General features: G+C 46.7%; 1 protein-coding gene across 2 annotated transcripts in view; it reads right to left on the minus strand.

The window, feature by feature from the left end:
• Positions 1–24,754, minus strand: part of p2rx4a (purinergic receptor P2X, ligand-gated ion channel, 4a) — a 91,049-nt gene that overhangs the window by 51,650 nt on the left and 14,645 nt on the right. For both annotated transcript variants that reach the window (XM_069933316.1, XM_069933315.1), the window contains exons 2-3: positions 15,658–15,805; positions 3,704–3,775 (exon numbers count right to left, since the gene is read on the minus strand). In XM_069933316.1, coding sequence (XP_069789417.1) covers positions 3,704–3,775; positions 15,658–15,805 — 220 coding nt within the window. The remainder of the gene's footprint in view (positions 1–3,703; positions 3,776–15,657; positions 15,806–24,754) is intronic.

Consider the following 24,754-nt stretch of genomic DNA (forward strand, 5'->3'; position numbering starts at 1 on the left):
GCGACCTTCACAGCGGCAGGCGTGGCTCCTTCAGCCGTGATGGTATGGCCCAGGAACTGCATGGACTCCTTCCCGAACTGGCACTTGGCTGGGTTGATGGTAAGGCCAAAATCAGCCAGCCAGGAGAAAAGAGCTCATAGGTGGGCCTTGTGTTGCACCTGGTCCTTGCTGGCGACGATGATGTCATCCAAATAAATAAAGACAAAATCCAAGTCCCTGCCCACAGAGTCCATGAGGCACAGAATGTCTGAGAGGCGTCCTTGAGCCCAAATGGCATGCGCAGGAATTCAAACATATGTCCTCAGAGTGCACTGGGATCTGGTGATATCCACGCACCAAGTCAACCTTGGAGAAAAACCCTCGCACTGTGCAGGTAGGCCGTAAAGTCTTGGATATGAGGGATGGGGTAACGGTCAGGAACTGTTGCCTCGTTGAGCCGTTGATGGTCTCCACAGGGACGCCAGCTACCGCAGGCTTTCGGGACCAGGTGGAGCAGCGAGGCCCACAGGCTGTCGGACCGCCGAATGATCCCCAGTTCCAACAGGTGCGAAAATTCCTTTGCCACCTGGAACTTGTCAGGCGGGAGCCGGCGAGCTTTGGCGTGAACCAGTGAGCCCTGGGTGGGGATGTGGTGGAACACCCCATGGCACGGCAAGGCAGAAGAGAACTGTGGCTTGAGGAGTGTCAGGAACTCATCCAGGATTCGCTGGAACTCGTCTCTGGGTGTGCTGATCATGGCCATTTGAGCTTTCTCTAAGCGAGAGGCGTCGAGGTGAATGGCCTGGAAGGTACGGGTATCCACCAGGCGCCTACCTCGAATGTCCACCAGAAGCCCGTGTGCGAGGAGGAAGTCTGCACCCAGAATGACAGTCGGGGGGACGAGACTGTGAACCTCTATGCAAAATTTTGTTGGCCGATCTGGAAGTGGACTGTCTTGTCTCCATACGTCTGGATTTTTGTTGCGTTGGCCATATGGAGGGGAGGTCCACAAGGTCAGTTCCTGGACTCGACGGCCATGGCCGGGATGATGCTGATCTGGGCTCCAGTGTCAACGAGGAACCGCCAGCTGCTGACTGAGTCCTGCAGGTAGAGGAGGCTGTGTCCTTGGCCAGACGCTGCAGACATTAACAGTGGCCGGCCCGGTCGTTTCCCTGGAACGAGGAGGGCTGACGACACTTCCAAGCCTTGCCTCCCCAGCACTAGTGGTAGAACCAGAGGCCTGGAGCAGATGCTGTGGCCTTGGTTATGCTCTTGGGGGCCCCTGCAGGGGCCGGATGCTCTACCGCAGCGCTAGGGGCGGACTTGGCGTGATCGTGCCTCATGACCTGCTGGACCGGGAATCGTGCAAGCCATAGATTTTGGGCCTTCTGGGTGACCTTCCTCGGGTCGGTGAAGCTCTCCTGGTCCAGCAGTGGCCAGATGTCCCCAGGCATATTGTCGAGGAAAATGCGCTCGAAGAGTGGGAAGTTGGTGTGCTCACCCATGAGTGTGAGCATCTCGTCCATCAGCTCCATTAGGGACCTGTCCCCCAGGGCGACGAGGTGCAGCATCCGAGTGGCACGCTGGTGTCTGGATAGTCTGAGGGATCCGGTAAGCACTCGCTTGATGGTCTCGTATTTGTCTTCGGTGGGTGGGTGCTGAACGAGGTGCAGCAAGAGTCTGGCGGTGGCCTGGTCCAGGGCAGCGACCACATGGTAGAATTTGGTCGTGTCAGACAAAATCTGGCGGAGGTGAAACTGATCCTCCGCGTGGCCAAACCAGGTCTCCGGCTCCTGAACCCAGAATTCAGGCAGTTTCACGGCTATAGCTCTGATCCCAGACTCATTCATGATGGGTTCAAAGACGTTTGAACCAGTCAGGGTCACCAATTTAGCAGCAGCCGCACTACTCCTGAAAGAACACACATAACCAGACGGGTTGAGCTCAGTGAGCTGGCTGAGAACCGCGCTGGAGGGCGCTGATGTCACCCTGGCATCACGTGGTTCCCCCAGCGCGGGCTTCTGAGCCCCGTGCTGGGAGGAAGGGAATCCTCCCGAGGGCGCCATTTTGGCCAGCTGCACCGCCACGTGGCTTACAAGTGGGGCCGGTTCACCTGCCTAGTAATTTAAAGGATAGATAAATTAGTATGTATTTGCAGTTAGTGCAAGAAAAATAAAGCAGTCTTTTTGTTGTTCCATAGTTAATGGTTAGGGTAGCAAGGGAAAGTCGAAGAGCATGATAGTGGTTGGATATAAGCTGTTCCTGAATCTAAAGGTGTTAACCTTCAGGTTTCTGTACTTTCTTTTCAAAGACTATAGTGAGAAGATGTTGTGACCAAGGTAACAGGGGTGCTGGCTGCCTCCTTGAGGCAGCATCTCACATAGATATAGATATCTTCAACAGATATCTTCAATAGATAGGAAGTTGTGGGATTTCTTTGCAGTAGGCAGCAGTGTCAACTGCTGGTTTTTGAGCGACTTCGATAGAATCCTGCCCACTATGCATTGTTCTCTATGAATCTCATATTGGGTTTTGAGCCACCAAGAGATTCCTGTGAACAATCCATGATGGACGAGTTCATATCTAAAAATGTTTTTTGGTATTGACTTCGTACAGTTCCAGCAGGCACTAGCAAAAACAGACTGCAATGAATTGGAGGAAATCTTGGGGCGCTCTTCCAAAATTTGTTGGGAAGTGGGTAGCAAAGAGTAAGATTTGATGAAGTATAACAAATGATATTTTCCAGAAATCAGTAATAGAAACATAGAAACATAGAAGTTAGGAGCAGGAGTAGGTCATTCGACCCTTCGAGCCTGCTCCGCCATTCAACAAGATCATGGCTGATCTTAAAGTTCAGTACCCCGTCCCCGCCTTCTCTCCGTAACCTTTAATACCCTTATACTGAAGAAATAGATCTAATTCCCTCTTAAATAGATTTAATGAACCTGCCTCTACTGCCCTCTGTGGCAATGAATTCCACAGATTCACCACCCTCTGGGTAAAGAAATTCCTCCTCATCTCGGTCCTAAATGCTTTGCCTATTATCCTCGAACCATGGCCCCGGGTTCTGGATTTTCCCATCATTGGAAACATCCCATCTGCATCCACTCTGTCCAGTCCTGCCAGAATTTTATAGGTCTCAGCTTCCCATACAAGTTAAAGACCAGATAATGAATCAGAATGTTATAAATTAAATTGGGAAATAACCAAATTAAAGAGCCAGAGTAGATTGTGTCAATGGAAGCAGAAAGTTACAATAGGGCCTTTGTGAAAAAAAAATCAAATGTAAAGGCGGATATTCATAAAAGCTCTTTTGTTCATTGGAATGAAGGTGGTGAAGACACAAGGTACATATTATTTGTGATCTAATTGAATATTATGAATATTATGAAAAATAGAAATTATACTTTTATTCCCATTTTTGACCAAACACTGAAAAGAATGACAACATGGATGAGATTACATACATGTAGAGGAGATCAAAATCATAAATCAGACAGGATACTAAATTCACAACTTCTAATATTTCATTGAAAATTTGTTCGAAATATATTTGTTGGTAAAATCGAACAAAACACTGAGGGGCCTGCAAAGATTAATTAACCATGTGATGTGGTGATTAGATCTTCCACTGTGATCATGGGGTCTGATCTATTAGAATTGCAAACAAAATGTTTAAAATCGAATTTGCCATTCAGACTTTGGAGTAGCTGAGTATTCTTACCTCAGGACACAGGCCTTGCACCTGATTCTTGGTCATAATAACATTGGTCATAACAAAAAATGATGATTCTTGCTGTTAAGAGAAGAAATATTTGATTACATACTCTTAAAGACATTATACTCAAACAGCATGGATATGGGCTCTTTCACCCATTGATACTTCACCAACCATCAAGACCCATTTACACAAATTCTTTTTTACACTTTGACATTCACATCAATTCCCTCTCAAGTAGGTAGGGGGAGAAGAGGAGAGCTGTGGTGATTGGGGATTTGATAGTTAGGTGAATATATAGGAGATTCTGTGAACAAGATCAAGACTACAAGATGGTATGTTGTCTCCCAGATGCCAGGGTAAAGGGCATCTTAGATGGAGTCCACAGCATTCTGAAGCGGGAGGATAACCAGCTAGATGTCATGGTCCATGTTGGTACCAATGACATAAATAGGAATAGGGATGAGGTCCTGAAGAGAAAATGTATGGAATTGGGAAGGAAGCTGAAAAGCAGGACCTCGTGGATGGTAATCTCGCCTGTGCAACGCACCATTGAGGGTAGGAAAAGGAATTGATGGCAGATAAATACATGGCTGAAGAGTAGGTGCAGGGGTTCAGATTTTCAGAGCATTGGGATCTCATATGGGGAAGGTAGGACCTGTACAAAAAGGACAGGCTGCACCTGATCTGGAGAGGGACTAATATCCTAATGGGCAAGTTTGCTTGAGCTGTTGGGGAGAGTTTAAACTAATTTGGCAAGGGGATGGGAACCAGAATGTGAGGGCAGAGAACAGAGCAGGTGGAAAAGTTGATGCAATATGTTGTGGGTTTGTGAGGAGGGACAGGCAGGGGAGGAAGCATAAATGTAGTCATTTGAAGGGTTTGAAATATGTGTGTATTTCAATGTAAAGAGTATTAGGAATAAAGGAGATGAACTTAAAAGCATGGATCTGTAAGTGGAATTACAATATTGTGGCTGTTAAAAAGACTTGGCTGATGGAAGGACAGGATTGGCTGGTGCAGGTACCAGGGTTTCGGAGTTTTAAGAGGGGAGAAGCATTACTGGTCAGGGATTGTATGACTGCTGTAGAAAGGGAGGATGCTGTGGAGGCAGTGTGTACTGAGTCAGTGCTGATTGAAGTCAGAAACAGGAAGGGAATAATCACTGCTTTGGGAATAGTCCATATGCTCCCAAATGGCTCTCGGAATACTAAGGAACAGATAAGTAGGCAGATTTTGGAATGGAGCCGAAGTAACAGGGTTGTTGTTATGGTAAACTTCAACTTCTCAAATACTGTCCGGCATCTCTTTACTGCAAGGGGAGAGATGGTGCAGAATTTGTCAGGTGTGTCCAAGGAGGAGTCCTAACCGAGGAGAGGGGAGGCCATACTGGATCTGATACTGGGTAATTAATCTGCTCAGATGACAGACCTCTCGGTGGGGGAGCATTTTAGTGATCGTGACAATTTCCTGACTTTTAGCATAGCTATGGACAAAGATAAGAACAGACAAAATGGTGACGTGCTTAATTGGGGATGATCTCATTATGATGGGATGAGGCAGGAATTAGGGAGATTAAATTGAAAACAGATGTTCCTGGGAGGAAGTACAGAAGTAATGTGGAGGATAGTTAGGGACCACTGTTACTGTAGTGGTTAGCACAACGATGTTATAGAGCGAACAATCAGGACCAGGGTTTGAATCGTGCGCTGTCTGTAAGGAGTTCTCCCCATGTCTGTGTGGGTTTTCCCCAGGGGCTCCAGTTTCCTCCCACTTTTCAAAGCTTATCAGGGATTTTAGGTCAATTGGGTGTAATTGGGCAGCATGGACTTGTGGGCCAAAAATGCATGTTACAGTGCTCTATGTCTAAATTTAAAATTCACTTGCACAGGTTCTAGATAGGCTTATCCCACTGAGACAGGGAAAAGGGAACCATCATTGACAAAACAGATGAAGCGGCTAGTTAAGTGGAAGAAAGAAACATATATTAGATTTGGGAAGCAAAAACAGAAAGGGCTCATGAGAATTACAATATATGGTAGCCAGAAAGGAACTTGAGAAAAGAATTAGGAGAGCTCAAAAGAAGCATGAAAAGCCCTTGGTAAGTAGGATTAAGGAAAACCCTAAGGCATTCTATGCATATGTGAAGAACAGAAGGATGAAGGCAGGGCACTTAAGGGCAAAAGAGGCAATATGTGCCTGGAGATGGAGGAGGTTGGCGAGGTCTTCAGTATTCTCCAGAGAAAAGGACCTTGGTCAAGGTGAGGTCAGAATAGAACAAGCTTAAGTGCTGGACCATGTTGAGAATAAGAAAGAGGAAATGCTGGATCTTCTTAAAAATATGAGGGTGACGTCCCTGGGATGGACAAGATATATCCCAGGTTGCTATGGGAAAGGAGGGAAGAGATTGATGGGACAGTGGCAATGATCTTTGTGTCTTCTTTGGCCACTTGGGAGGTGTCAGAGGATGGGAGAATGGCAAATATGGTCCCCTTGTTTAAAAAAGGCAATAGGGAGAATCCTGGGAATTATAGACCAGTGAGTCTTGCATCAGAAGCAGGCAAACTATTGGAGAAGATTTTAAAAACAAGATTTACAAGCATTTAGAGAAGTACATTTTTCTCAGGGATGGTCAGCATGACTTTGTGAGGGGAAGGTCGTGCCTCACAAGTCTAATTGAGTTTTTTGAGGAGGTAACAAAAGAATTGATGAAGGTAGGGTGTTAGATGTGGTGTATATGGATTTTAGTAGGTTATTTGACAAGACCCCCATGGGAGACTCATTCAGAAAGACATGAGGCATGGAATCCATGGAACCTTGGCTGTGTGGATTCAGAATTGGCTTGCGAGTAGAAAGCAGAGAGTAGTAGTAGACAGAAAGTATTCTACCAGGAGGTCAGTGACTAGTGGTATTGCAAAGGGATCTGTTCTGGGACCCCTGCTCTTTGTGATTTTTATTAATGAGTTGGATGAAAAAATAGAGGGATGGGTCCATACAAAGATTGGAAGTGTTGTGGATAGTATTGAAGGTTGTTACAATAGGATATAGAAAGGATTCAGAGTTGGGTGAAAATGTTCAAACCAGATAAGTGTGAGATGATGCATTTTGGAAGGTCAAACTTGAAGGCAGAGTACACAGATAATGGTAGGATACTTAACAGTGTGGAGGAACTGAGAGATCTTAGGGTCCAAATTCTTGTATCTCTCAAGGTTGCCATGCAGGTTGATAGGATAGTTAAGAATGCTTATTGTATGCTGGGCTTCATTAGCCAGGGATTGAGTTCTGAGGTAATGTTGCAGCTCTCTAACTCTCTAGTGAGACCACCCTTAGAATATTGAGTTCAGCTCTGGTCACCTCATTACTGGATTTTATTTGTTGCATTTGTGGCAGTACACCATTTGTCAGGCGAACTGGCCCCACTTGTCATGCATGCGGTGGGGCAGCCGGCCAAAATGGCACCGTCAGGGGTTTACTCCCGACCTTGGCACCGGGCCCAGAAGCCTGTACTTGGGGACCCACATGATGCCCCAGTGACATCGGGGCCCCCTAGCACAGTTCTCAGCCAGGTCCGGGCTGGGAGTATAAGACCTGCAATAAATCAGTTTTTGCTCACTGAACTCAACCCGTCTGGTTGTGCGATTCTTCAGTTAGCAGTGTAGCCGCCGCTACAATTGGTGACCTTGACAGGTTCAAACATCTTTGAACTCAACATGAATGACCCTTCGATCAATGCTATAACCATCAAGCTTCCTGACTTCTGGGTTCAGAAGCCGGAGACCTGGTTCAGCCACGCAGAGGCTCAGTTTCACCTCCGCCAGATTTCATCGAATTCGACCAAGTTTTACCATGTGGTCACCACCCTGGACCAGGCCACCGCCAAACGAGTGCTGAACCTCGTTCAGCACCCACCCGCGGAAGATAAGTACGGGAACATCAAGCGGGTGCTCACTGGTTCCCTCGGCCTCTCCAGGCACCAGCGTGCCGCTCGGATGCTGCACCTCGATGCCTTGGGGGACAGAACTCCAATCGAGTTGATGGTCGAGATGCTCGCACTCGGGGGCGATCATACCAACTGCTCACTCTTCGAGCGCATCTTCCTCGACCATCTGCCTGACGACATCCGGCCGTTACTGACCCAGGAGAGCTTCGTCGACCCTAGGAAGGTTGCTCAAAAATCTCAGGAGCTATGGCTCAAATGATTCCCAGAGGGCTCAGCAGTCCAGCAGGTTACGAGTCATGGGCATGTCCACGCCAAGCCTTCCTCTAGCACTGCATTGGAACACCCAGCCCCTGCAGGGGCCTCAAAGAGCATAGCCAGAAGCAAGTCATCCACTTCATGCCTCTGCTTCTTCCACCAGCGCTGGGGAGCCAAGGCTCGGAAGTGTTATCAACCCTGCTCGTTCCAGGGAAATGAGCAGACCGGCCACTGTTAATGGCTGCGGTGGCTGGCCAAGAACACAGCCTTCTCTACCTGCGGGATTCAGTCAGTGGCCAACGCTTCCTTGTCGACACCAGGGCCCGGATCAGCATCATACCGGCAACGGACATCGAGTCCCAGAACTAACCTTGAGGACCTCCCCTCCATGCAGCCAATTTGATGGAGATCCAAACGTATGGAGACAAGACTGTCCACTTCCAGAATGGCCAGCGGAAGTTCTCGTGGAGGTTCACCGTTTCGTCCCTTCCAACTGCCATCCTGTGTGTTGACTTCCTTCTCGCCCACGGAGGCCTGGTCGACATTCGAGGTAGGCGACTGGTAGATGCCCATACCTTCCAATCCGTTCGCCTCAACACCTCCCGAACAGAGCAGCCGCAGATGGCCACGGTCAGCACGCCTAAAGACAAGTTTCAGCATATCCTGGACGAATTCCCATCCCTCCTTGAGCCGCAGTTCTCTGCCGCCTCACCATGCCACGGGGTGTTTCATTACATCCCCACCCAAGGCCTGCTGGTCAATGCCAAGGCACGTCGGCTACCGCCGGATAAGCTCCAGATAGCAAAGGAAGAGTTCTCGCATCTGCAGGAGCTGGGATCATTCGACGCTCTGACAGTCCTTAGGCCTCACCACTCCACCTGGTCCCAAAAGCCTCCGGCGGCTGGCGCCCCTGCGGAGATTATCAACGGCTTAACGACACGACAGAACCGATCCCTCACATCCAGGACTTTACGGCCAATCTGCATGGCGCGAGGGTATTCACCAAGGTCGACCTGGTGCGCGGGTATCACCAAATCCCAGTGCCCCCTGAGGACATACCCAAAACGGCCATCATCGCCCCCTTTGGCTTGTTTGAGTTCCTACGCATGACGTTTGGGCTCAAGAATGCCGCCCAGACCTTCCAGCGCCTGATGGACACAGTGGGCAGGGATTTGAATTTCATATTCATTTACCTGGACGACATCCTTGTCACCAGCAGAGACCGGGAACAACACAAGTCTCACCTGCGCACCCTCTTCTCCCAACTGGCCGACTTCAGCCTAACGATCAATCCGGCCAAGGGCCAGTTCGGGAAAGAGTCCATGCAATTCCTGGGCCATACCATCATGGCCGAAGAAGCCACACCTGCCGCTACAAAGGTTGCTGCAATCAGGGATTTCCCACGACCTGACAACCTCAAGGGGCTACAGGAGTTCGCGAGTATGGCCAATTTCTATAACCGCTTCATTCCAGCTTGATGCGCGCATCAAGCAGCTGCTCTTTGCTATCATCGCAGCCAAAGACAAGACACTCGCCTGGACTCCAGAGGCCAGCAGGGCATTCGAAGCCATGAAAGATGCCTTTGCGAAGGCTACCCTGCTCGTCCACCCATGCACCGACCTGCATATGGCGCTCTCCGTCGATGCCTCTGCCACAGGCGTCGGTGCCATCCTGGAGCAGCAGGTGAACGGACAGTGGAAACCATTGGCATTCTTTGGTCGACTTCTTTGCACACCAGAGTGCAAGTATAGCGCTTTCGATCGTGAGTTGCTGGGCACGTACCTGGCAGTGCGTCATTTCTGCTATTTCTTGGAGGGGAGGTCTTTCACCATTTTTACCAACCACAAACCACTCACTCAGGTGCTCGCTATGGCAAGAGATCCCTGGTCGGCCCACCAACAGCGTCACCTCTCCTTCGTGTCGAAGTTCACCACCGACATTCAGCACAAGGCGAGGACAAACAAAGTGGTCGGCGATGCACTCTCAAGACCGGCCATTTGCGCGCTGACACCCAGCTTCGACTTCGACCAGCTTGCCCGGGACCAGAAGTCTGATGAGGAGACACGGACCTTCAGGACTGCCATCATGGGCCTGCGATTCCAGGACCTCCCGACTCCTCAAGGAGAGGGCTCCGTCATGTGCAATGTCTCCAAAGGCACCCCGTGACCAGTGGTTCCCCAGCAGTGGCACAGGCAAGTCTTCCACCATATCCATGACCTTTCCAACACTTCCATCAGGTCCACAGTCCGTATGGTGGCAGAATGTTTCGTCTGGCACAGGCTTCAGAAGCAGATTGCGGACTGGGCCAGAACCTGCACCCATTGCTAGCTTTCCAAGATACACAGGCACACCAGAGTGCCCATACAAGATTTCGAACACGTCTGGGAATGGTTCAGTCACATACATGTGGACATCTTTGGACCCTTGCCCGTTTCCTGAGGTAACCGTTACCTTTTCACAGTAGTAGACCGCACCACTCGTTGGCCCGAGGCAATCCCGATGCCAGATGCCTCCACGGACTCCTGCTCCGAAGCGCTTTTGAATGGTTGGGTTGCCCAGTTCGGCGTCCTGAACCACCTCACCAGAGATCGGGACTCCCAGTTCACCTCTGCGCTCTGGGCACAGCTCGTCAATAGGCTGGGGATCAAGCTACATCACACCACGGCCTATCACCCACAGGCCAATGGGCTAGTCGAGTGATTGCACCGCCACCATAAGTTGGCACTTATGGCCCGCCTCACCTGCCCCGACTGGGTAGACGAGCTGCCTTGGGTACTCCTGGGCATCCATTCGACACCAAAGAAGACCTACAGGCGTCATCAGCCGAGCTGGTCTACAGTGCACCGCTAGCACTACCTGGTGAATTCTTCAACACACCTCACAACCCCCAGCAGTCACCGCATGATCTACTTCCCCGCCTCTGGGACCAGTTGGACTCCTTCACACCCCCACCGCCGCCCAGACACGGCACATGGGCTTCTTACGTCCCCAGCGAGCTGTACTCTGCAGAGTACATTTTTATCAGGTGGGGCCCATCCACAGCACCTCTACAAAGACCATACAAGGGCCATACAAAGTCGTCTAGCATTCAGGATCCACTTTCACACTGGCCATTGATGGTAAGAGGGAACTTTTTACGATGGACAGGTTAAAGCCAGCCCACCTCGACCCCACCGAACCAGTAGTTGTGGCCCAACCCAAGAAGTGAGGCCACCCGGAAAAAAAGGACATTGGCACCAGTTCTGGGGGGGGGGGGGGGGGGGGTGCTGTGTGACGGTACGCCATTGGGCAGGCAAACTGGCCCCGGTTTGAAAACCACTGTTTTAATTGTACTTAATTGACTCATTATGTGCACAGTTTCATAACTCCAAAGAAAATGGGCCACTGACAATTTTTCTCAAGCAAAATATTTCAGTAACAATTGAGTCTAGAGCAGTGGTTCTCAACCTTCCCTTCCCACTCACATACCACCGTAAACAATCTCTTACTAATCACAGAGCACATGGCATAGGAATTGCTTAAGGTGGAATGTGAGTGGAAAGGGAAGGTTGAGAACAACGGTCTTAAACTAATGCAATCTACTTCAACAAGCATTCAATTTGCCATTGCCAACATTTGCTACAAAAAGAATACATATACTACCAAAGAGAAATGAAATGCTTCACTCAAAAAAAACTTTTATAGCAAGCTATTTTCTACAAAATGGTCTGGATGTTCAGATCCACAGCTTGCTAATGTCATCAGTGCAAGGTTCCCAGAAAAATCATCATATCTCTGAAACAGATATCCCATCTATCATCTATGGCTATCATAATCAAGTTTATTGTCATCTGACTGTTCAAGTAGAACCCAACAAAACAGTATTCTCCAGTTCTTGGTGCAGAACATGCAGACACACAATCAGACATAACACACATCCAGATAAATAATACATATGCAAGACAAGTATTTTAGCTATAAAAATAAATACATAAATATTGTCTTCGATCATTGTTTAGCTTTTGAGGTTTCTTGCATTCTTTGAGCAACCTGACACCATTCAGTTAGAAGAGCAGCCAATCACATTGAATAATCTTCAGCCGGAAAACCAGAAACTCTACACTTCTAGAGTTTTGGAGAGATACAAATGGACATAGGTCCTTCAGCCTTTCCAAGTCCACACTGATGATCAACCACCCATTTACAATATTTATATATTAATTTCAGTTGTTAAAAATTCTCCCCACATTCTCATCTATTCCCCTAGATTTTGTCATTCACCTATATACTAGGAGCAATTTATCGTGGCCAATCCAAATATGTGGGAGGATACAGAGCACCTGGAGGAAATCCATAAAACCGCACCCAGATCTAGATGGAACAAAGGTTTCTGGTACTGAGAGGCTGTAGCTTTACCAGCTATGCCACTTTTATGTCCTTTTGAAACTGTAAATAATAATTTACAGAGAATAAACTAAAGACAAATATACAAAATTACACTTGTAGCCTGAAACAATATCAACGAAAAAAAAAATTTAAAAACATGGAATTTTAAAAGAATTATCTGATGAAGATTTAGTCAACATGTAAAATTAGTGTTAAATAAGAAAGTTTGCAGGTGCTGTGATTGTAGTTAATGCACAAAAAAAGCTGGAGAAACTCAGCAGGTCCTGCAGCATCCATAGGAGGCAAAGATATATCATTAAAGTTTTGTGCCTGAGCTTTTCGTCTAGGATGAGCAAAAAGCAAAAACACAACGCTGGAGAAACTCAGCAAGTCAAACAGTGTCCTTTATATAGCAAAAATAAAGATAAAGAAGCAACATTTTGGGGTTGAGCCCTTCATGAGCAAAAAGCAGTTAGGTGTCTGAATAAAAGATGGTGAGGGGTGAAATAAGGACAGGGAAGGAGCACAGGCCAACAGGCAAGATGCCATCATATTCTGCCTGAGCAATCTCCAACCAGATGACATCAACATTGATTTCTCCAGTTTTTTTATGCCCTGTACCCCCGTCTCCCCCTTTCCCTAACCCTATGTCTCCTTTCCTCTGGCTCTGTCTCTCCCTCTTTCCCTATACCTTTCTCTCCTTCCCTCCAGATCTGCATTCACAGAGCTACCTCCACTCCTTCAATCAATTCTCACCTTTTCTCTCCTGCCTTCCTATCCATGTCCACCTACAGTCTCTTACCTTGTTGGCCTATGCTCCTCCTCCTACCCTTTTTTTAACCTCTTCCCCCAACCCTCCCACCCCCACCACCATCTCCACCTTTTTATTCAGGTGCTTGCCTGCTTTTTGATCAGACCTTGACAAAGGGTTCAGTCAAAGGGTTATATATCGTTGGCTCCTTTGGAAGCTATGGGACCTGCTGAATTTATTTTCAAGCAATTTCAGGACAATTCTTCAAGACATTTAAAAAATAGCTCATAAACCCATTAATTTTTCAGATTAATAGGCAATTGTGATTTCTATGGGAAATACTAACTTCTCAAGTTTTGCATTTAGTTGCTTATTTCCTCCATTATAACAATGTTCAACACCTTCACTGTTATTCCACTAGAGAATTGGGGCATTCCCTCCATATTTTGCAGCTCAAATGACCAAACATTGCACAAATACAGCTAGTTGTAATGTTAATAAGATAGTTTCAATGAAAAATATTAAATTACTGCCTCACGAAAATGTATGAAAGGTTTTAACCTTTTTTGCATTTGGTGATACAGCATGGAAACTGCTCCTTTTGGGCTCATGCTACTCAAATACACCAGGGTGACCATTAACCTTCTCACTCCCTCTGTCTTTGGAAGATGGGAGGAAACTAGAGGGAAACCACATGGGTGCAGGGAAAACATATAAACTCCTTCGAGACAGCAGATTTGAACCTGGGTCGCAGCCGCTGTAATAGCGTTGCATTAATCGAAGTACTCGAGATGGCAGAGGCCAACAGCATCGAGTCCACGCTGCTGAAGATCCAGCTGCGCTGGGTGGGTCACGTCTCCAGAATGGAGGACCATCGCTTTCCCAAGATCGTGTTATATGGCGAGCTCTCCACTGGCCACCGTGACAGAGGTGCACCAAAGAAGAGGTACAAGGACTGCCTAAAGAAATCTCTTGGTGCCTGCCACATTGACCACCGCCAGTGGGCTGATATCGCCTCAAACCGTACATCTTGGCGCCTCACAGTTCAGCGGGCAGCAATCTCCTTTGAAAAAGACCGCAGAGCCCACCTCACTGACAAAAGACAAAGGAGAAAAAACCCAACACCCAACCAACCAATTTTCCCTTGCAACCGCTGCAACCGTGTCTGCCTGTCCCGCATCGGACTTGTCAGCCACAAACGAGCCTGCAGCTGACGTGGACATTTACCCCCTCCATAAATCTTTGTCCGCGAAGCCAAGCCAAAGAAAAAAGAAAAATCACTACATTAACTGTGCCGGCCAATTGTTCTTAAAACAATTTATGGTAACTCAAACCACCATCACAATTAAAAACATGTTTATGTTCATCGAATAAGAATTTACGTATATTATGATACAGGCTGTTTAATTAGCTACAAATTAATTTTGCTTTCATGAAGTTTAAATAGATTAAATGCAATTCCAGTTTAGACAAACTTTTTTTGGCCATGCAGCAAGATTCTAATTTTTTTTTTCTCTCTCCACCTAACAACTGAAACATTCTACACTGGAACACATTTACGTCATATGCCCATGTGTTCTGCTTTTTGAAAAATGGGACTCAAGTTCGATATTTTAGCACAAAGAAATACAGTATTATCAAAATTACTTTTGACAGTGCAATTAAAAATACCACTGAAGATTGCAAAATGCCATCTGGAGTTATGGAACACTAACATATTGACAGTTTAAAAATAGGTCTGATACATTTAATTAATAGTAGAACCAATGTTAAACATCTGTCATCATAACTTCCTTTCTCAATACAGTAAAACCCCTGGTATCCAAAATCCAAAATTCAAGAAACTGGCAGCCTCAAGCAACCATTAAAATAAACGAGGAAAATAAATGTTAAAAATTAAAATAAATAAGAATAAAATAACAAGCAAGAAATTCGCAAGTTTAAAATTGTAAAAATAAATGTTCTCTGACGTAACTCATAAACCTTTGATGAAGGTGGGTGCAAAAGTCCAGCCAGCGGAGGGCCTTGGTCGTGCTTTGCCCGTAGCAGCTGTTTGAATAAAGTCATGTGAAACAGCAACGGCGTCTATCTGTAAACTTGGGGGAGGGTGGGTTAATTATCTATAATATTATTGTTCGTTTTTCATGCACCTCTGTGGAGTGGGAGGAACTTGCAGATGCAACGACAGTTAAACATTTTCAAAGAAAATGCTTTAAGGTTTATGTGTTCATGCAAGTGACATTTATTCAATAGTACAGTATAGTATTTTTGTCTTTTAAACTGTTTATTCTTAATTAGTTAGGCATTGAATGAGTAAGTCTTAAGCAACCGGAAAGTACACTTATCTGGCATTTACCAATCCCCATAAGAGTCAGATACCAAGGGTTTTACTGTATTTTCATCAATGCACTTATAAAGAGCCTTTAATTTAAACATACAGTGGAAATTGCTGCAATTCTTTTTACTTGCCTATCTGAGATCATGTCAAAGAAAATCCATGTCTCAAGTGACCAACTGGCCTGAAATTATTTAACTGAAGAAAACTGTTTTAAGATCGTACTATTAACCTAAACTACACAAATTAAATGATCCATGTTCATAGTCACAAGATCAATAATTCTCCCACCCACATGATATTTAAAACTGTACCTGTACAGGAATAATATAATCAGCTGCATCCCATAGATGTTCTTCAAGCTGATTTGAATTTGTAAAGGCAATACCTTTCACTTTTGTAGTGATTGAGGCAATGGAAGAGTCAAATTCTTGATAGCCCTTTTCCCACACAAACACCCATCTGGAAAACAACAAATAAAAATGGTCTGGTGATGATATGGCAAAGTTTCCAGAGTAAAGGGAAACAAGTTACAGGTTCATGTACTGCATTACAATCCAAAAGAATAGAGTCAGGAAATTCAGTACTCTTTACACACTTGGAGACATTGATACTGTCAGATTGACAGATTTTTTTTGAACTGTTTGATAATTCATGTTAATAATTCATAATTCACTTTTAAATATTTTACAGCATTACCAAAAAAATCCAAAGAATCAGGCATGTTTTAGAGCATGGAAACCATGACCCCCCAGAATGATAAAAGTGAGTGTGGGGGAATGGTGTGTGCTTTTAATATACTGGGACATGGTTTGTTAAAGAGACTGCAAGAACAATGGCTCAGTGAGCCAAATGCTGAAACACCAGGATTTCACAATTGTCTTTTACACAGGAAATTTACTATCTAGATTTGGCTGAAATGCCTTTTTGTAATTACCCTAAAAGCTATTCATTAAATAACCACTTTTAACCAGAACAATAAAACCATCAGATCAGGGTAGTATTCACACAATCATAGACTAGTGAACACTACAAAATCCACATTGGCCAAGCTGCACTGATCAAAGAATAACTGACAAACGATACTCATATCTCACCCAATATGCCAGACATCCTCTATTTACAAGCCATTGGTATCTCCTGTCCTACTCTACTCCCATCAGAGAGTTAAAACAGGTAGATATTTCTCATACTGAATTATAATATCCCTTTAAATTTAACAAATAATCAGTAAGCCAGCATTGAATAGGATTGGCAATGTTATTCTGTGATCTCTAGGACAGCTTTTATGATCTGTCAAATGAGCAACCCTTTCAAATGATTAGTAGATGGCAACCAGGAGCAGAAATTTTGTACTGAATTTGTTAACTTAAACTTCCTACTTTGTACAAGAATTTGTGGTTCAACTGAAATTTCTCACTTTTCCTGAAGATAAACGTGTTTATCTAGTTCATCCAAACCTAGTTCATCCAAAACAGCAGAAACCAGAGTCACAGCCAACATGGAACCAAAAATAATTGACTTAAAGCATAGTACATCAAATTTTAAGAGTATTCCAAATCAATCATTTACAAAAATATTCTGTCCTGTAGTATTCTATGGTTCTATGTTGCAGCAACCATCACATAGCAATATATCAAAGAAGTCACTCTGCTAAGTGACTATTTTATAGTCTTTCTATTTAATAGAGTAGAAGAATATTACATCTAACAACAAATCCCAAGAGACAACATTCCTTGTCTTACCTTTGTTCCCCCATTCGAACATCAGCAAAAAATATTGGAAAAAAAATACAGTGCTGTGCCTCATTCTTGGATATATCAACTTGAGAAGAAAATTTGAAAAGTTGTGAGACATCAGGCATGCAATCAAGGTTAGTGAATGCACCTTCAAATGTAATATCTTAAATCATCTTAATTGCCATTTTCAAACATTACTCAATTCACCATACCGATGTCACTCAACTACCAATAATCTCTATCAATCTGGACTTGTGTTAAGTATTGCAAGATTCATGTCCTGATGAAAGATCATGACCTTGAAACATCAACCTTTCTTTTGCTTCCACAGATGCTGATTGATCTGCTAAGTTCTTCCAGTTATTTTCCAGCAAAAAGGTTCAGTTCACATTGACACACTTCATACATCCAACAAGCCTCACCCATACCTTACTATCAGATAAACTTCCAGGCATCCAGATCGTAAAAATAGATCTTATTTTACATACTGATACACATCTTAATCATGCAGGCAAAGTAATAAAAAATAGGATACAGCAGGAGCTATCTGAAAGGGAACATGCATTCACATCCTAACCACTATGGAGGAGGTGAAACTGGTTCTCATTCCTGAAGCCATGGCAAGTAGTGTGGCTAAAAACATTAAAGTTAATAGCCATATTCTTGCTTATCCTTAATTCATAATCTTTTTTGATTTATAGATCTCTGGTGGAACCACTATAATACTGTTTGTATGTGTATGGCTGGCCCACACCTCACTGATTGTACCCATGGCTCCTCTCCTTTGATTCCCCTAATACAGGTGGCAATGCCACAATCCCTCCCCCAGAACAAACTTGGGTCTCGGGTCAGCAACATGAAACATGCCTTCTGTTTATGGTAATAAAAGCCTATCAGTCAGGTAACTTCTAGTCTTTGGAGTTATTGAATTTTATTACCATAATTTTTTTTTGGAACGGACAAGTTGCTGAGACCAGAGAGGCTGGAAATTTACCAGCAAGCACTAGAAGCATCTGACAAGTTCGAACTTTGGCTATGCTACTTCAACGAGTTTCTGCAGGCCTCCACCGAGATCGTCCAATCCAACGCAGACAAGCTGCACTTACTGTTCTCATGGATCAACCACCTTGTTTACCTGATGGTCAGAGACTATGAGACATTCACTGAAGGAATGGACATTTTGAAAGGTCAGTACCTGGCCCAGATGAGTGGAGTATATGCCAGACATGTCCTAGCAACCTGGGGAGTTGATCATCAATTACCTTTGGATCCTGCAAGACCTTGGACGGACCTGCGGCTGCAAGGCCATATTAGCAGAAGAGTAGATGGAGGAGCTGATCCAGGATGCCTGTGTAGTGGGCATCAGATTGGATTATATTCACCAAATGAAGCTGCAGAAAGCCACTAAACTAGCTAACTCCCTGGACGTAGCCCTCCGCAACATGGACTTTATTGACCAATAACACAGCCGTCGCATGAGGAACGTGGGCGCCGCCATCTTGGGATGCAGGCTGCCTCATGTCCTGACCTGACTAGGCCGCCACCGCCGGCAAGCACCAAAAGTGCTACTTCTGTGGTCAGCAAAAGCACCCCAGAAAGCATTGCCTGGCGAAGAACATGGTCTGTTCCAGCTACAGGAAAAAGGGACACTACGTGAAGGTATGCAAATCCAAGCAACCTTCTAACCCAAACAATGCCGCATTCAGGCAGTAGAGGCTGCTGTTACCACTTCCGACAAACAATAGCACCGCAGGGACCACCATCTCGGGCATTTCCATCTTACCATCTTACCAGACGACGAGCCAGTACAGCAGGTCAGACCCTGGCTTCAGTCACGCTTGACCAAAGCAGCCCTTATCAGTTCACCAGGACAATGATGGACATAGAGATAATGGGTGCAAGATGAGCTGCCTGTTCGATAGTGGGAGCCCAGAGAGCTTCATCCACACCGACATGGTACAGCGTTACTCCCTCACAGTGAGGCCAATGAGATACAGAGGTTCCATGGCCTCTAAGTCCCACCTGGCAGAGATTAGCAGCAGCTGTGTAGTGATGCTGACCATGTGTGGTGCAGAGTACAAAATTTTTTAACTCCTTGCGATGCCACAGCTCTGGGCGTCCGTATTACTGGGGTTGGACTTTCAGTACCACCTTAAGAGCATCATTATGCAATATGACAGGCCCCATCCCTCCTCAGGGCCTATAACCAACAGTTTTTAAACCTCCCGCCCTCCCCTCTGAACACATCCAACCAGCAACCCATGATCCGCCCACTGCGCATGACCTGCGGACTCTCCACCCTCCAGATTTTCCCCCCCCCACCTCTGTTTGCCAACCTCACCCCTGACTAAGCCCGTTGCCACAGTGCAAGGAACAGGGCCTTTATCAAATCAGATGTGAGACAGCTCCTGATCAAGGGGATCATTGAACCCAGTACCAGCCCCTGGAGACCTCAGGTAGTGGTGGTTAAGAGTGGAGAAAAACACCAAATGGTTATCAACTACAGTCAGACCATTAACAGGATTATGCAACTGGATGCATACTTCCCCCCGTTTAGGTGACATGGTTAACCAAATCACCCAATATTGGATATTTTCCACCAATGACAAAGTAGGCATATCACCTGCTCCCTAGCCACCTAGAGAACCGTCAGTATACAGCACACATGTCAAACTCTGGCCCGCGGGCCAAATTTGCCCACGATATAATTATATTTGGCCCGCAGATCATATCAAAAATGTATTCGAGGTGGCCCACTGGCCGCCGCGCCAGTATAGCGCATGCACAGTAACCGCTGTGTCCCAGGGTGAGAGAGAGAAAAATCCTGATCCTTGAAAAGTAGTGGTGGGTGGTTTTATAAACACGCTGTTGTGTCCCCCCGCCCACCCCCCCACCGCAGCGCGGCCTGGCCGGTGTCAGGGGAAGCCAAGGCCGCTTCCCAGCGCCCGGAACCCCAGTGGCACAGCATTTCTTGGAGCTGCAGATGGAGTCGGGACGCCGGAGGGAAGATTGGGGCTCCCCGCCAGGTGATGGGGGCGCCGGCCGCCCTGCGCCTTCCCACCGGACCAGCGGCGGGTGCCCGGAGTACACGTGGAGAGCGAGGCTGGTCGGGCAGGTAGGGTGGAACCCCCCGCCAATCTCGGGAGTGGCGTGGGCTGGATCGGGATTAGCCGCACTCACCTGCTCCTCCACCGCTGACCAGGATCCCAGCGCGGTCCTGAGCGCGGAGACTGCCCTGGAAAGGTTCTGGGACACCGGCACGGAAAGAAAAGGGGGTCCGGGAGAAACTCAGCAGGTCAAGGGGGGTCCGGGAGAAACTCAGCAGCTCAAGGGAGGTCCGGGAGAAACTCAGCAGGTCAAAGGGGGATCCGGGAGAAACTCAGCAGGTCAAAGGGGGATCCGGGAGAAACTCAGCAGGTCAAGGGGGAGGGGTCCTGGAGAAACTCAGAAGGTTAAGGGGAGGGGGTCCGGGAGAAACTCAGCAGGTCAAGGGGGGTCCGGGAGAAACTCAGCAGGTCAAGGGGGGTCTGGGAGAAACTCAGCAGGTCAAGGGAGGTCCGGGAGAAACTCAGCAGGTCAAGGGGGGTCCGGGAGAAACTCAGCAGGTCAAAGGGGGATCCGGGAGAAACTCAGCAGGTCAAGGGGGGTCCGTGAGAAATTCAGCAGGTCAAAGGGGGGTCCGAGAGAAACTCAGCAGGTCAAGGGGGAGGGGTCTGGGAGAAACTCAGAAGGTCAAGGGGAGGGGGTCTGGGAGAAACTCAGCAGGTCAAGGGGGGTCTGGGAGAAATTCAGCAGGTCAAAGGAGGTCTGGGAGAAACTCAGCAGGTCAAGGGGGGTCCAGGAGAAACTCAGCAGGTCAAAGGGGGATCCGGGAGAAACTCAGCAGGTCAAGGGAGGTCCGGGAGAAACTCAGCAGGTCAAGGGGGGTCCAGCAGAAACTCAGCAGGTCAAGGGGGGTCCGGCAGAAACTCAGCAGGTCAAGGGGGGTCCGGCAGAAACTCAGCAGGTCAAGGGGGGGGTCCGGGAGAAACTCAGCAGGTCAAGGGGGGTCCGGCAGAAACTCAGGGGGGGGCCTGACCTCGCCAAGACCGTTGCCCACTCCCCCTCCCTGCCGCAGGCAGACCCGCGACTCACGGTGACAGGGCCGTTGATCTTGCCCTGCAGCAAGAGTCGATGCCCCCGCACTGTCGTTGTCCAACCTGATCGCCCGCAAACCCCGCCCTCCCACACACAGGCCTGAGTAAGGATTATGAACTTTAATCTCAGGATAAAACGATCTTCCAATAGTTTCATGTCACAGTGATAAATATATTCCTGGTTAAAAATGGTCCTGCACCTGGATACAAGCTCATTAGGCATAAAACTTGAAAAGTGTGTAAATCAAAGGATATCTGTACCAATGGAAAAAGGGCATGGCAAATAACCCTGCTAGAGTTCATGCCCACAATCAGTCACCCATTGGATTGTTTCAGGAATCATGTTATTCTCCCACATTCTCAATAGCCCTCAGATTTTACTATTCGACAGCACACTAGCAACATTTGACAAATCCTCCATAGAGAAATATTATTTATTGAATATTTTATTTCTCATTTGTTAATGCTTCTGGAAAGAGTTTATCCAAAACTATTATTAAACATTTATTTTAATAATGTTAGGTCTGCTTTGTTCATGAATGAGTGAGACAAACACCAGACTGAGTCGAAATCAGGGTTCTTTGTTCTTTATTACCGGATTGTAACACTTGCGACTAACCATGTTAGTCGGAGAATGCATTCTGCCGTTATCAGCAAAATGGTGATTTTTTATACCCTTGGATACATGCTTAGAACATCATCATATCATTACTTGTCCAATGACTAAAACTGTTGCTATCCTTTCCCTGCTAGCTTCCTGCCTCTCAATCCATCAATGTCTCTCTTATCTTGTAAGTACAAGGATGCATTTACATCTTGTTACAGCCCTGTACAGGGCAGGGTAACTCCTTACACATTCCCATCTCATGATGTTTTACCTTACAATTTAAACATTTATTTTAATAAGAAAAAGTTTAACAATACATATGTTGAAAGAAGAGAAAACATGCAGATGTTGTTGAAAATTTTCAATAAATATTTAGTTCGGCCATCGACTTATTCCAAGTTTTTAATTTTGGCCCTCCGTGAATTTGAGTTTGACACCCCTGGTATACAGCATTCGAGGTGGATGGCCACCTCTTCCACTTTCTGAGGGTCCCTTTTGGGGTCACCAATGATAAATAATCAAACTAGGACATATGTAGTAAAGGGGAGGACATTGGGGAATGCACAAGAACAAAGAGATCTTGGAGTTATGGTGCAGCATTCCTTGAAGGTGGATTCCCATGTAGACAAGGTGGTTAAGAAGGCATTCGGTAAAAACCATAGTTGCAGCATCACTTCCCAGCTCCTGTACTCTATACTGTTTAAGGTAAGGCCAGGTTGGGAGTATTGTGTTCAGTTCTGGTCTCCAAATTCTAGGAAGGATATAGATCAGGTGGAGAGGGGCAGAGAAGATTTACAAGGATGTTGCCTGGCTTAAAATACCTAGAGTACAGGGAAAGATTGAAAAGGTTCATTGGAACGTAGGCGGTTGAGAGATTTGATAGAGGTGTTTAAAATTATGAAGGGAATAGATAGACTAGATGCAAGTAGACTTTTCCCCCTGAGAGCAGGGGAGGTTGAAACAAGAGGACACAAGTTGAGGGTAAGGGGGCAAAATTTTCGAAGAAACATTAGAGGATGCTTCTTCACTCAGAGAGTGGTGGCTGAATGGAATAATCTTCCGGAGGAAATAGTTGAGGCAGAGTCAATCCTTTAATTTAAGAGGAGGCTGGATAAGAAGGGGTTGGAGGGTTATGGGCAGAGAATAGGCAGGGGGATCTAGCGGAGTTGTTTGAGTGAACCAGCATGGACTTGAAGGGCCGAGATGGCCTGTTTCACAAACTGTTATATGGTTAAGTCTCTATCTTCCAGAGGGAGATGGACTGAATGGTGGAGGAGCACAGGCTACTGACCACATTCCCCTACCTTGACAATGTCACTATCTGCAGCCATGATCTGCAGGACCATGACGCCAACCTCCGGAAATTCCTCCAGACAACTAAAAGCCTTAACCTCACCTAGAACAAAGATAAATGTGTATTCAGCACATCATGCCTGGCTATACTTGGCTGTGTCTCGGAGAATGGAGTTATTGGCCCCAATCCCGACCGCATGCACCTCCTGTTGGAGCTCCCACTTACCCACAGCCTCAAAGCCCTGTAAAGGTGCCTGGGGTTTTTCCTCTATTATGTCCAGTGCGTCCCAACTATGCGGATAACGCCTGCCCCCTCATAAAAGCCCCCTCCTTTCCCCTAACAGCAGAGATCTGTGAGGCCTTCAGCCAAATCAAAGGTGATATTGCCAATGCCGCAATGCCCATCGTGGACAATTCCATTCCATTCCAAGAGGAAAGCAATGCATCTGACTTTGCCCTGGGTGCCACACAGCATTTGTCATCCGCACCCTCCAAGGCCCCAAGATTTGGCATTCCTCCATCAAAAAGGATGCCCAGGCTATCATTGAGGCGGTACAGCTCTGGAAGCACCAAGAACAAGATTCTGAGGTGGAGAATCAAACTCTCCACCTAAAACTATGATATCTTGTACTGGCCCAAAATGCTCAACGAGCCTCTGGATGCCCTGTCCTGAAGGACTTGCACCAGTGCGCAGAGAAACCATTTACAAGCCCTCCACAATGACCTCTGCCACCCTGGGGTCACCAGGTTCTTCCATTTTGTCAAAGTCTGCAACCTCCGCTATTTAGGTGAGGACATCAGGATGATGACCAGAAACTGCCAGATCTGTGCGGAGTGCAAACCACACTTCTACCAGCCGGACAGGTTGCACCTGATTCAGGCCACCCACCCCTTTGAGCACCAGAGTATAGATTTCAAGGGGCTCTTGCCCTCTTTGAACCGCAACGTGTATTTCCTCAACATCATTGATGATACTCACACTTCCCCTTTGCCATTCCCTGCCCAGACATGACCGCTGCCACTGTCATTAAAGCCTTGCACAACCTTTTCACCCTGGTCGGATACCCCTGCTATATTCATAGTGACCGGAGGTCCTCCTTCATGAGTGATGAGTTGTACCAATATCTCATGGCCAGGGGTATTGCCACCAGTAGGACCACCAGCTGTGAGAAGCCATGTCCAACCCACTGGTTGAGAGGGTCCACCTCCTCCATGCCAACCCCCAATACGCCTATGGATACCTGGATGGGTGTGAGGACACTATGTCCTGGAGCAGCTGCCCAAGGATATCTGACTCTTGGTCACCAACGAGGACTTCAGTGACCTGAGAAAATTTACAGCCCGAGCATACGTGCTCTGGAGAGCGAAGAAATAAAATGACGCGTTGATGAAACAGATTGCTAAGCCCCGACTCCAGCCAACAACAAGGCCACAGCAGTCAGAGAGGCAAGTGGACCCCCAAACCAGCCATATTAATATATTACTATTATCATCAATGATGAAGTGCAGAGGCCCGTCAATGCCGCCCAACCTGCATGTTTCCAGGAAACATCATGGCCAAACATTGTTAATGGCTGCACTGGTTGGCCAACATGACAGCTTCCTCCATGTGTGGGACTCTCTGTCGGGAAGATGG

The sequence above is a fragment of the Narcine bancroftii genome, chromosome 4, assembly GCF_036971445.1.
Source record: "Narcine bancroftii isolate sNarBan1 chromosome 4, sNarBan1.hap1, whole genome shotgun sequence".
NCBI classification, from domain to species: domain Eukaryota; kingdom Metazoa; phylum Chordata; class Chondrichthyes; order Torpediniformes; family Narcinidae; genus Narcine; species Narcine bancroftii.